The sequence below is a fragment of the Silene latifolia genome, chromosome 4 (assembly GCF_048544455.1).
Source record: "Silene latifolia isolate original U9 population chromosome 4, ASM4854445v1, whole genome shotgun sequence".
NCBI classification, from domain to species: domain Eukaryota; kingdom Viridiplantae; phylum Streptophyta; class Magnoliopsida; order Caryophyllales; family Caryophyllaceae; genus Silene; species Silene latifolia.
In genome coordinates, this window is record NC_133529.1 from 31,738,083 (window position 1) to 31,752,552 (window position 14,470).

Sequence of the window (14,470 nt, forward strand, 5' to 3'; positions counted from 1 at the left end):
TATTACATCAAAATGATCCCAAACATCTAAAGTACGTTTTTTCCCTCTTAATACAACCTCATCTGAAGGGCTACCAGGGGGGTGTCAGGTTGATCATCAGAAACATCAATAAAATCCGCCCCATTTACTTCTCATTTGGTATGTAATTGACCCGTCTCAAGTTTGTGACGAGAATCTCCGTCACAAGCAAGAATTTGTGCTAAAAAAAAGAGGAGGAACTATTCTGATTTTTCATCTGTTAATACTTATTACTTAATACCCATTTTGAATGGACCCTTGTTATGGAAGCGCTCTTTTGAAACACAAATAGAACATGGAGAGTCGCTATCTATTTTCCTCAATGGAGATGACAAAAAGCAAAGAGAATAAAGCGGACAAAAATATATACTTCGTATTGTTCACTCCAGAAATTGGGAGCTAAACCGACCTATTTTTAACTTTAAGACGTATACTCCGTCATTGGCCATTCACCCAGTCCTCTCATTAGCCATGGTTGATCCTACCAATTGAGATCGTTGACCACACGGCTCTTGGTGTTCAAAGCGAAGAAAAAGAAACTTATATTTGACATGTATAAGAACCACTCATACACAGTTCTTAACTTTTTGCTACACCTAATATCATCGAGTAAAATCAGTAGTAATAATGTTCATACTTCCTCCATTCAACTCCACTCTACCATCTTTCCTTTTTCATCCATTCAATTCCACTCTACCTATTTCCTAAAAAGGAATGTCAAATGACCATTTTATCCTCATACCCCATTACTTATTTCAATATTTTCATACCCCACTACTTCTTGGCAATTATACCCCATTATTTATTTATTGGACAATCTTAATATTTGTGCAAAAACAGTTGAATTGTAAATCAAATGTTACCATCTTTTGAATTGGCAACATATTGGACAATCTTGTAAACATATTGTAAAACAAAGTACACTACCATTTGCAACCTATTTCTAAGCGGACTGGTGAAAATGGTTACATTAGCTTTGCAATATAAAAAAACTAATTTAAATGGTTACGTCCTTATAACTTAAGTAGCTACATAATACATCAAATTGTTACAACTTTTCAAAAACACGGTAACATAATGAGTGTTGTATAAGTGATTGAGCTATAGAGTATCGAATGGTAAAATAGTCTACGTGATAAAGGTAACATATTCTTTGTTATCCTTTTAACCGAATTTGGAACCACTTTTAAAGGATGATGATTAGTTGATTACATATGTTAACATACACACTATGCATCTTAATATTGAATTACTTCTGTTATATTATGCGTTTTTTGCCAAATAACACCTAACATTTACACTTTCTGTAAAAATAGTACCTAAAGTTTTTTTTTTTGCCCAATAACACCTAACATTTTCTATTTTTTGTCTAATGACACCAAAATCACTTTTCCGTCAAAAAAACTCAAAAAACCGTCTTGACTAACGGAGGGAAGGATAAATTGGCATTGTAACCTTATTTTTTATGTTTTTCCCTCCAACTCCAACTTCCCTTTCCCATATTTTAGTTTTCCCTTCAAGAACTCAATTTCCTCCAATTAAATCCCTTATTTAACACCCCCACCCTCTCCAATTTTGTTCCTCCATTCTCTAAATCCCCAATTTTTGCCTTGTTCAATTTTCTCCCATTCTCTCATTATCCATTCAATCCAATATGCCTGATTCAAGCTCATCCCCAAACTCAACAAATCGGGTGAAATGCAATTGTGACATTCTAGTGGCTGAGAAAACACCATGGACACACCAAAATCCGGGCAGAAGATTCATGGCCTGCAAGTTCTACAATGCGGAGACGGGGTTGCGTGGGTGTCATTTCTTCAAGTGGATTGATGAGGATATGACTTATTGTCAAAAAAGTGTTATAAATGGGGCTTGTTGAATGAAAATAAGTCACTTAAGAATAAGATTGGTGAGATGGAGGTATGCATATGAAAGAGTTAGAATGAGTTTACAAATTACAACAAACTCAACCTTTCCTCCGTTAGTCAAGACGGTTTCTTGACATTTTTTGACGGAAAAGTGATTTTGGTGTTTATTAGACAAAAAATAGAAAATGTTAGGTGTTATTGAGCAAAAAAAAACTTTAGGTACTATTTTTACAGAAAGCGTAAATGTTAGGTGTTATCTGACAAAAAACGCTATAATATTTCAAAGAATCGGTTACTATCAACCACCATTTTAACTAGAAAAAAGTTACATAAACACTTAACCCAGTGTCATAATCACCAAACATCCATACCTTAGTATTATTAACTAGATTTTATCACAAAATCACCATCCACAACAAGTCACTGTTATCTTCCTAAAATGTCCACAACACCATATATAACAAACAGAAATTACATTGTTCAATACAAATCACTACAATTTCATTTTCCCGCCTAGACTTCTTAAGCGCTTCTTGGCCTTCACCATTTCCCTTTGCGGCCAAGATCATCGCATGCGACACCCTTTCTCACTGCGGCTCGAGTGTAACGTTTGGTGAATTTGCCTTGTAAAGCCGACGCCTCATCTTCAACGCCCACCGACTACAAACATAAACCCAAAATCAATATGTCAACATATTTGCTTAAGATGTAACTATTTCAGAATAATATGTCACCACTTTAGTTACATATTTTACACAACAACATATTGGATAATATGTGAATTAATATGTCACCACTTTAGTTTAATATCTTACTTTAGTTTGTGTAAATAGTAACAAACACTTCATCTTTAGTAACATCTTATATGATAAAAACTTGACTATTATTCTCATGAGGTTCATAATTTAACTCAATATGTAAAATGGTAACAAAGAACAAAATTTTATGAACACAATAAAATGTCCTCACTGTAACTTAATATGTAACCATTAACATATATTATCATGACACTATTTAGTAATTTGACATTCCTAAAAAAAATGTTTACAAACAACTTTAAAATTGTCAAACAAGATTTCAACTTAATTTATGGTCTATCACCACTTAAATAAACTAAGTAACCAAATTATGTTTGTAAAAAAAAAAAAGTCACAGACAACTAATATTTGGTTACATTTTATACTACTACTCAATTTCAATAAACTCATCAACATGTCGACACTTTAATTAAATATGTTACCATCCTCAATAATCTGATATCTGATAATGACCGACTAAAATTAATTATATGCATATGTGGTAAAAAAAACCATAAAAGTTTGTTAAACAAAAAAAAGTACATCTTAGTAAACCTAATAAAATGTACATAGTGTATTTGAATATGTAGCTAGTTTTGGTTCATAAATATGACACCACTAAAATGGTCACATTTCAGAATTCCAACCGTTTTCTTTCGCTTTACAACTCCTTACATGCGATTCTCGAATACGATATGAGAAACATAAAAACCATAATTAATATAGCAAAAACAAAGATCATCGAGTTAACAATAAAACAACCACCACCTCATAACTTCTAAATCCTCATCAACGAAACCGTAAAAATAAACCTAATACATTCATACTAAAATCAATTATAATAAATAGAAACCAAAAATTTAAAATACCTTTGTTGGATTCAACACTTGCATGTGCCGTTCCCGCATTCTTTTTAGGTAGTGTCGTCTTTCCTAGTTTTTTCTTACCATGTTTATAATTAGATTGATTATGTTCTGGGTTTTTGTTAATTTGTAAGGAAGAAGATGAAGATCATAGCGGACGGAAATAGTATTGGAGATGAAGATCATAGCAGATGAAAGAGTAGAAGGAAGATTTTTAGGTTTTGTAGAGAGAGAAATGAAGATGAAAAAAGTGTGCGAGAAAATTTAATTGAAAATGAGATGTAAAAGTAAGAAGATGCAATGTTACTGCATTGGGAATGTAAGATTTTTAATTTTTTTAATACTCCCTCCATTTTTTTATATATGACGTTTTGCATTTACGAGATAAGCCTTTGACTTTAATATTTACAAAAATATATTTGTTCAAAAAATAAAAAAATGGTACCATTAAATTCCTTACGAAAAACTCTTTCATATGAATATACATATCATAATATTTAGTCTTATATTTTAAGAGATATTGAAGAGAGAAGGGAATGTCTCGAAATGTGAGAAAGTCATATATAAAAAAATAGAGTGAGTAACAATTAACAAATATCAAAATCAAGTCAGTGTATTATTGCCTACTAAAGTAGCCTACACACAATAGCACGTGACTCATCCTCATACCATTTTCACACAATGTGGTACTATCCGACCCATCGCAAGCTTGCGACGGGTATCTCCGTCACAAGCAAGACGGACTGTATGTTGTATTGCGAGCTTGTTTCTATCCAACAGAAATTGTGAAACAGAAAAGATTGCGACAGTTTGGAGAACACCGGAGCCAGAAACTACATTAAGTTAGTGCCACCATAAAAGAGAATTAAGCCTACTACTCGAACTGTATGTTCAACTAGGGGCTTACAATCAGTAAAAGCCAACTTCAGTCAAACTAAAAATCACAACTATACAATGTATCCTCACCAAGATTCCTGCTACAAGAATCAAGAATGCCTGAGTGAGTCAAAAATGCTCGGATATCTGACTATATCCTAATTTCTTCTATCAGTTAGCCTCCAAATAGATTATGCAACACAAACATGTACATATATCAGAATAAATGTTCTTTCCTGTATTCACGGACAATCACGGGGACGCTTGAAGGGGGAACCTGCATTCAGCAAGCGTCAAGCATTAGAGTGAACAACTAAACAGGAAGAGCCTAAAATTGGCAAAGAAATACCAACATTTAATAGTTTCTTAATTATAATAAAATAAATAAATAACTAATTATGTACAACTAAGAGAGAGAAAAATCATAAAATCCCCAAAATCAAAAAATCCCTAAAAAATCGATCACCTCCTCGCCGGCGACTACTCTGGCCGCCTCTTTAGGTCGCCGGCGAGGCTTTTTCTACCCTTCCAATTCCTGCTCTCTTTGTCATCAATAGGCAGCCTTTCTCATGGTTGGATTAAGTGGAGTTTGATTGATCGTCCGGTCTGTTCTTTTGCTTTCAAGGAGGATTGTTTATCGATCGTTTGTCTCGGTTTCCATAATCTGGCGCGACTTCCTTGGAACGCTGTTTCTGCTGGGATCTGCGTTCCGTGCAACTCGGCTGGTGATCTCATCTCCCCCTCCGTGTGGGCTTGGTTGCTTTTATTCTTGTTCTGTTTTAATAAATTTCTGTTTTTTAATGTCTCTTGGTTGGGGTGACACTTGATTCCAGTTTGTTTCGAGGGTGGATCGGTGCTTGCATCTATCTGGCTGGTTTTTGGTTTATGGTTCCCCCTTCTTCTGCCTTTTGTTTCTTCGCAATTTGCAATTTTCTCTAGTAGTTTTTGTTCAAAGGACTGGTTTTTCCTTTTGTGTTTGCTGGGTTTTTGGACAGTATTGAGGGGCTACTGTTCTTCTTTCTCTGTTTACTGTTTCGCCCCTTTGGTAGTTGAATTATGACTTCTTCTATGGACCATTATAAATTTCTTGAAGCTTTTGGGCGTGCCCATGTTAGCGATGGATTTATGGAAAAGGATGGGGATAGCATGCTAGGCTTTTTTACGTTAATGGAGGGGTCTGAGGTGAGGGAGCTTAAAGATCACGGGAACGGTTTTTTTAGACAAAATGACTTTGATATGGCCGCAACATGTTACGATGAAGCTTGTAAACTGCTTAGTTTGAGTCTGGGAAATATTGGAGGAAGATATTAAATCACTATCTGACCTTGCTGTTTCCCTTATTTCTAATATGGCTGCATGTGCCCTTAAACTTAAGGAATTCACAGCTGCTGCTAGTATGTGTTCCATGATTTTGGACACATTTCCTCGTAATGTTAAGGCACTTTTTCGAAGGGCGATTGCTTATATGAAGTTGAAAAGGTTTTCGTTAGCTGAATTGGATTTGGCCGAGGCCTTGTTGTTGAACCTAAGAATAAGGATGTGTTAAGGGAATTAGATGTGGTGAAAGGTTACCTTCTCATCAAGGAAAATGGTAAAAGAGTATTGGAGGTTGCTACTGAAGATGGCGTAGATGGGAACAATAAAAAGTATATTCCTGATGGATAGTGAAAGTGTGATTACGGAGGTGACGGAAGATTAAAGTGATGCGAGTATAAAGGAAAATGAGAGTGTGAATATGGAGGTGACAGAGGCTCAAAGTATTTGTGCTAATAAGTCAATTCTTGAGTTCTCCAAAAAGGGAGGTGGTAGTTCCCATCTAAGGATCCCTGCACAATCTTATGAAAAGTTGTTGGAAGGTAAAAAGGTGAGCTTTTACTGTAGACGTGATTTGTCAACTTTAACAATTCGGATCCTGAAGGGTGAGGACTGTAAGGAGAGAGACAATATGAGAGAACGATGTAAGAAGAAGAAGAAGAAGAAGAGGAGGAGATGTCCTAAAAAGTGGAAATCTAAGATGCTCGGGGCAATGAATGAAGATATGACTCGTTCTGATAATATCAATGTAAACACTGCTATTCGTAGCGGAAGTTTAGACGCGTCCTCTACTGAGGCCATGGCTTCAAGCGCGTCTTCAATTTGTGACATTTTGTCTCCTCCTGGTACTTATATCCCAGGAGATAACACTAGGGGTGTTGTTAATGATTCAAGCATCCATGTCTCTCTATGTCTCTCTATTTGCACTCCAGATCAGAAGGATCTAATGGCCATCAACCTTTCATTTTTTCAGCTCGTCCTAAGAAGTGTAAGTTTTACTCGTATGAGAAACCATCAGGCGCCCATTTTACACATATGCTTTGCAGGTACCCCTCTGCTTATCATGTGCACGAGAAATGGAGAATGGTCACTCCCAAGAACAATCATAGCCAAGAGGATGAATCTCCAAGACACAATTTATTTACTTTTTCCAAAAAAAGTAGATTTCTCTCCCATAAATTTCTACGCCCTCGTGGCGTAAGTGTGTCTTGTTGCAGGTACTCCTCTGAAGCTCAGTCGATAAAGAAGAGAAAAGAACTATTCGCTCAATTAGCTAGCTATGTTCGTCCCGTTAAGAAGCCTAAGTTATTTGCCAACCCCATCTGTAGTTTATTTGATTATACTAATAATGTATCAATAAAATCCGAATCCGAGAGTCGGGTAGGTGCCCTGTAAAAACTTTCTTTACCGTTGCCAAAAAAAAAAAAAAAAAAAATAGTTGCTTATCTTTGGTGTAAAGGAAGCCATGTGGTCAGTTTCGAGTTTTGCACCGAAGTCAATAATATCATCGCTTAATAACTTTATCCGCTTTATTAGACTCTTGGAATTTGGCTCTTAAGAGTTTGTAAGATAGTTTCGTGCCATTTTCTTTGTTGCCGTACTTTACCCAAAAAAAGAAAGAAAAAAATGATACTTACCATTCCATAGTCAGTGATGATCATCGATATGTAGTCAGATGGGGTAACATCATAACTGCAAATGCAACGCATTCTTATAGTTATATTTCGACGTACAGTGAGGTTCTCATTTTATACATTAAACTATAATAAATGACACTCACAGTAAGTTTAGGAGTTGCAAGTTTTCTTTACTCGTCCAATTATCTAGATAATTTACACCCCTTCTACCACGTACCTTAGAAATAGCATCAGGATCACCTGCAAAAAGAACAAGTTATGGGTCAGCAAAAATTGCCTACCTTTAAAACCGTCTCGAAGTTTTCAGCATCAAAAGAGATAATGCATTACCAAGTTCATTTGCACATATTGAATCAAGCTGGACCCTTTCATGAAACTTGTATGCTTCACAGCAAACTAACACTGGAACTCGAAATGAATGAGCAATCATAGCAACACACGCTGTACCAATTCTTGAATACACGGTCCCATTAGAAAATATAGCTGCAGCTCCCAGAAAAACCCTTGTAACTTCATGCATTATATAAGAAGCCCCATTAATGTGAGTGTAAGTACATCTCAACCCTTTCGTAACCAGCCTCCGCAACAATCCTTGGCCTTCAAGCTTCGGACGTGAATCAATTATTATGACACGGAACTTTTTCCCAAGCTCATGTGCATATATCAATACCATCTCAACAACACTAGAACAACCGTAGGTAAGAAGGACATCACCGTCCCTAATTTTTGTGGCAGCATGATTCACAATTACCTTGTTTGCTATTATTATTTTTTCGGTAATGTAATTATCAATTTCTGAGCAAAGATAACTTTTTGCCTCCCACTCAGTAACGCTTATAGGCAACTTCGCAATGTGGGTCTTTAGACACCTAATTGCATTTCCCATACTGATTGAGAGGGGCCTACATTCATTTAGGTATGATATATAACTACTGATTTTGGCTGTCAAATCTCGAATAAGAAATTTCTGAGGTGGAGTGTGATAATCTTCAATTGCTTCTCTAAAGGCATATAGCATTGCTATACATCGTGCATTACTCCCAGTAACATTTCCTGACAAATGCTGCAAACCAACCTGCCATTCAGAATAAGACGGTTAAGTATTGAAGTGCATAGATTGTAAACGTTTCAATTAGAGGGACATTTCCAAACCCAGTATTCGTATAATATACTGAGGGCAGTCGAACGGGGAAGAATGGGCTTCAAAAGAATTAAGACTAATGTACGTTATTAGTTAAGATTCACTGTTCTTTGGCTTTCGAGTAAGACGGGAAAAAAAATGAAGATATTGGGAGGAAAGGGAACCTAGCAATCACAAATTTTGTTGTAAGTGCAGTGCATATGCAAGCTCTGAGCACCCTGGCAGGGTGCTACTTCGTATTTCGTAGCACACTTAAGCTGTAAGGATTTGTCATCCTCAAATAAGTCGATGTTTACTGAATGACCAGTTAATTGAAAACGAATGTCACCGAAGTCGTAGCCAAAAAGGGTCATATGGCTTTATGGATATCGTTTGATTTTCTAGATATCATTTTCCTCTCGTCAACATACCAAATGGTTGTCTTCCTTCGATCATACTTTTTCTTAATATAAAACTAAAGAAATCAGCTATGAAGTTTCCACTTAATAGCCATAATTCGAAACACAGCTAGATTATCAGCTCTCCTTTATCCGCCACATCTATCAACGAGTATTATGACATATTCAAGTAGAAGCGACGAAGCGTAACAATTGACAAATTATATATCTAAATCCTTACCTTGAACACAGCAGGATGAACTTGATCAAGCTCGAAAAATTTGGATTCAAGATCTGAGAGCTCATTTTTGTATTCGTACTGAGGCAAATGCCCAAAAAGGTCAACTCGATTTTTCGCTTCAGTGTGTTTGACAAGAGATCGCTTTTTTGTTTTGTCGACTCTGCTCTTATCATCATACTGCATACGAGGAGTTGGGTTACCTTTTTTATTTTCCTTCTCTGATGGTCTTTCACCTCCTCTCATTTCAGAAACTCCCACTGATGATGCCACAAAAGTAGCATTTTTCTTTTGCAATGCTAGCTTATTCACTTTAGCAACCTTGTTCGTGACTTCAGCCGCCTCTACAGAAGTGTTAGCTGCAAGATCACAAACCATGAATTCTTCAGAAGAGGTGTTGATACATTACTAATTCTTATTCTTGAGATCCTAATACAGGTGAATACACAACAAATTTTGGGGACGGGTCACTCAAGTTTGTTTCCAGGTCTGCTTTGGGTGCGCTTTTACCGGATCTTTCTGCATTGGGTTATATCTTTAGCCACTGCTGATGGGAGAGATTTCACTATTTGCTATACAAAGGTCAGCTGTACCAGCCGATACTATCGTAAAAAAAAAAAGCTACACTTTTGGAACTTGTCCTACAACATTGAAAAATGATCTAGTACTGAAACATTACTCAAATAAACAAGTGAAAACCTTTTTTAGCTGCCTTAGCAGCTCTCTGAGCCTCCTGTAGGGCACGCCTTTCGGCTTTGCTTGATTTTTCTTTCAGTGATTTTGCAGTTTGCTTCACATCATTGCCGGACACCTTTGCCTTTGATGTGTTATCTTCTTTCTCTGCAAGACTTTTACATTAACGAACTGCAATAAAATATTTTATGTATAAACAGCTTACTACAGCTACTACATTCTGAAGTGCACTTCAACCGAACATATGATCCAAGTATCAAGAACTCGAGAGAGAATGAATTGAAAAGAAGCCAAAAAGAGGACATAAACATATACTAAAACACACAGTTTACAAGTTTATGACATGACCATTTTACTAACAAAAACAAAAGCGTGCTTAAACCATTTTATATAAATGAAGTTAGTTACTAGGTTTCTCAAAATTTGAATCATGGGTAATCAAACACTTGGTTATTTACCCGTTTTTGATTATCGTACACAAGTTTAACTAACATTCTCCCTCCTTCCCCGTCATTTGTTTACCTATTCCATTTATGGGTGTCTCATTCATTTGTTTATCTTTCTATATTTGGAATATTTTTTTTGGGTAATTTAATCATCCACATTACCTATTGTCCACTTGTCTCTCAATAACAATACCCACAAATGGTCCCCTCCTCTTTCCTTGAACTTTGTGCCAAAATCAAAAGTAAACAAATGACCGGGACGGCGGGAGTAGCTTACAAGAGTAACTCGTGAAAGCTCATTATTCTCGGGACCATTTGATTATCGTACACAAGTTTAACTAACATTCTCCCTCCTTCCCCGTCATTTGTTTACCTATTCCATTTATGGGTGTCTCATTCATTTGTTTATCTTTCTATATTTGGAATATTTTTTTTGGGTAATTTAATCATCCACATTACCTATTGTCCACTTGTCTCTCAATAACAATACCCACAAATGGTCCCCTCCTCTTTCCTTGAACTTTGTGCCAAAATCAAAAGTAAACAAATGACCGGGACGGCGGGAGTAGCTTACAAGAGTAACTCGTGAAAGCTCATTATTCTCGGGATTAACGTGCCCAACCCCCCCCCCCCCGTTACCGCAAAAGTCCTTGTGGATGAAATTCTCTCTACCAAAAAGTTATCTCACCTTTACTTTTATGGTGAATCTTATACTCTGATATCTAGATAAGATTGTCACAGCAAAAAATACATGCAAGAGAATATAAGAAAACATCTCCTTGGTCCCTCTCAGAATTAAGTTATCACCGGCCCACCGCATAACAGCTAAAATCAGTTTTTACAAATTCAAGGTAACACTAGTTACTATTTTTGCACGCCATCTTCACTCCAGCAAAACTAAAGATATCACATTATACTCCGTAGCAATGTAGCATCTTTTCCCACATAATTATCGGTCTGAGCTTATAACATATTTCATTCATACACTACCTTAATACGCGAGATAAGGCCGCATTTGACAAACTAACAAAGTTACAATGACTGCATCATGAAGTATTTGCCACTCAAGCCAACCTTTTGGATCCAAAATTTTATTCGATTTACAATGCCGAATAAACTTCACATAGCGCATAATCCTTTTTCCAAAGCATCAATGGAACTATGGAAGTTAATAAAATCACGGGTAATTTAAAATAAAGGGGGTAAATATCGGATTTATCAACAATACAGCACATTATCAAATCATTCAACACTGCAAATCAATCGCAATGTCGCTACCAACGAAAACTTTTCCGTCTTACTATGTACAAGGATCTCACACGAGACTACTATAACACCGGCGTAAGCATCATCGTAAAACTAAACACTAAACCAATGTAATTAAACTAAAAAAACATAATTAAACAGTAAATTGATCTCACCACTACGTAAACTAGCAAAGTCAACCTCATCATCACATCCATCGTCAACGTTGACCGACGAACCAATACCTGACATCTCAAACCCCAGACTATACATCCCGGAGCTACTTTTCCGCGTCCAATCATCGGAAAACTCGTCGTCGCCAGACTCAGTCGGCGCCACCGAGTCGCCACCGAGTCGGGCACCGGGGGTTGGAGGAGTGATCATCATTGCAAAGAGAGGAATTGGGATGAATTGAAATTAGGGTTTTGATGCGGAGTAATGGCAGAAATAAATTGGGGCGTTTGGGGATTGATTCTTGTGAGAGAGAATTATGGTGTTCCATTATTGCTGGGAGTTATTAAGGGAAATTAGGGTTTGGGGAATATTTAGCGAGTGTTTGTAATAGGAAAGTCTTGATGTTTATTTGGTTGTTTTCCATTTTTGGATTTGGTTTGGGATTTTGAAGATGTTAATTTGCGATTATATGGGGTATTGGATTTTCAGAAGACGCGACATATTTTCTTACTTTGGTTGTTTTCCGTCTTTGAATTAGGTTTGGTATGTTATTTTATATAGATATAGACTAGGTTTACTGTCCGGCTTTGCCCGGGTTACCTTTAGGTCCTGTTCTTTTGGATTGAAATTGTCTGAACTGAACTGAACTGAACTTAATGGAGCTGAACTGAACCGAACTGAAATAATAATAAAAAAATTATATTAATAATAATAATAATAATAATAGATATTATAATATAAATAATACCAATAATAATAATAATAATAAATATTATTATAATATTATTCATTAAAAATAATAATATATTAATATAATCTAATAATAATAATCTAATAAGATATATAAAAAATAAAATATTAATATAATAATAAATATAGTAGTAATAATAATAATAATAATATATTAGTAATATAAATGATAACATTATTAATAATAATATAATATATTAATAATAACTAAAAAATAAATAATAATAATAATATAATAATAATAATAATAGGTCAAATATAATAACTTATTAACATAATAGTATTAAAAATAATAATAATAAATATGTGATTAATAATAATGAGTATATTAATAAAATAATAAACATAAAATATTAAAATATTAATATAATAATATTAAATATAATAATAATAAATATGTTATGAATAATATTAATAATAATGAATATATTAATAAAATAATAAATATAATAATAATAATAATAATAAATGTATTAAATATAAATATAATAATATAAACAATACGAATTAATTATTAATAAATAATAATAGTAATATAATAAATGTAAAAATAATATAATAATAATAATAATAATAATAGTAAATATAATAATAATAATAATAATCAATATATCAATATAAAAGAGGCTTTTTTCAGGCAATTTTAGAGACTTCAACTATTTTAAAACACGATTGTTATTTTTAATAATAAACTCAACTGAAGATAAATATTTTTGAGCTAATAAAATAAGAGATATAATAAATTACAAAAAAGATTGAGTTTTATTTTTGAATCCTATGTAAACTAAATCTCCAAAGAATCATACATATATATATATATATACACCATCACCATCGTTCACCAACACCACTACCCGACCACAACAACCACCCAATTCAATTCTCCATCTTCAATTCCGAACTCGGAATTAAAACACGGTTCACTTCACCAACATCAGCATAAAAAACGGATCCACATCAACTCGATTCGCCGCTGCTCCTTCAATTGAAGACCTCCGTTCAATTCGACAACCAGCAGCAGCAACTCCACTGATTCGCCCTCCTCTGTCCACCGCAGCAACAATTAGTAGCAGCCTGCCACCGTACGACCGCCATAAATTCGAACCATTGTCGCCTGACCTCCATTTCTCCTGTGCTTCGTTCTACAACCACATGTCTCGATTCATCTCCATCAAAACGCCAGTTCGACCGCCAGCACCACCACTCCATCATTCATCATCGATTTCGAGCAGTTGAACCGTGACCTGCAACCAATCTGACCACCAAGGTCGACAAATTCAACCGAAGTGGCAGCAAAACCCGAGTCCACCACTTCGACAGATGTAGGATTTTTGAATTAAGGGATGAAATAACATGTTTATTCTTGATTATGAACAAATAAAATGAGCAATATTCGATGTTCATCTTCTGGTTTTTGTAATTTGCTGAACAAATAGGATTTTTATGATGTTAGTTGAACTTTGATTTTCTAAACATCAACTGATTATGATTATTAATGTAATTTGGTGATGACAAGTTTTCTGGTTTTTGTTATGTGTGGCTGCAGTGCTTACATAACGTATGAAATCATATGAAACCGGTACTCAGTTCCCTGTGACGGACACCAGGTTAACATGGGTCATGGAAAAGACTATTGAGCCCCTGACAATTCATTTCTTTCGTTGAGTTTAAGTGAGGGCCGTTTTGTAATTTGCTGTTTTGTATTGAGGGATATAAAAGGCAGTGTACACAACAATACAACAGGGTAGACAATAGTTTAGAGGATAGAAAACCCATCTTATTTTTCCTCTCAATTTCTCATTAATTAAATTTGTAATATTTCTTTGTTCTTAGTTTAATTCTTCTCTAATTTATTCAAATTTCTTTCCTCTCATTAGTTTAGAATTAGTATTAGTTTTGGGTTGTACTTTTGGAAGACAAGAAGACACTCATCCTCCATTTTTCAATCTAAGTTTATTCCTTTTATTTAAGTTGGTATATTTCTTATCTTAATTTCACTCTATTTCAATTGTTTACATGTTGTAAATTGCCTT

The 14,470-nt window shown here is 35.0% G+C and overlaps 1 protein-coding gene across 2 annotated transcripts; it reads right to left on the bottom strand.

Annotated features, from left to right (window-relative positions):
* Nucleotides 1-4,355: 4,355 nt before the first annotated feature.
* LOC141653388 (translation initiation factor eIF2B subunit delta-like) lies at nucleotides 4,356-12,131 on the bottom strand. 2 transcript variants are annotated; one of them, XR_012547391.1, is made up of 7 exons: nucleotides 11,690-12,121; nucleotides 9,829-9,969; nucleotides 9,133-9,488; nucleotides 7,704-8,448; nucleotides 7,517-7,613; nucleotides 7,179-7,428; nucleotides 4,356-4,787 (listed from the first exon to the last, which is right to left on the bottom strand). XR_012547391.1 is itself a non-coding variant. In XM_074461131.1 (7 exons), exons 1-7 carry the CDS (start codon nucleotides 11,898-11,900, stop codon nucleotides 4,640-4,642), a joined length of 1,665 nt encoding a protein of 554 aa, XP_074317232.1. In that variant the 5' UTR covers nucleotides 11,901-12,131; the 3' UTR covers nucleotides 4,356-4,639. The 2 variants fall into 2 exon arrangements, 1 of the variants encoding a protein (XP_074317232.1); XM_074461131.1 differs by having other exon boundaries at nucleotides 4,356-4,699; nucleotides 7,374-7,428; nucleotides 11,690-12,131.
* Between the last annotated feature and the right edge of the window lie 2,339 nt (nucleotides 12,132-14,470).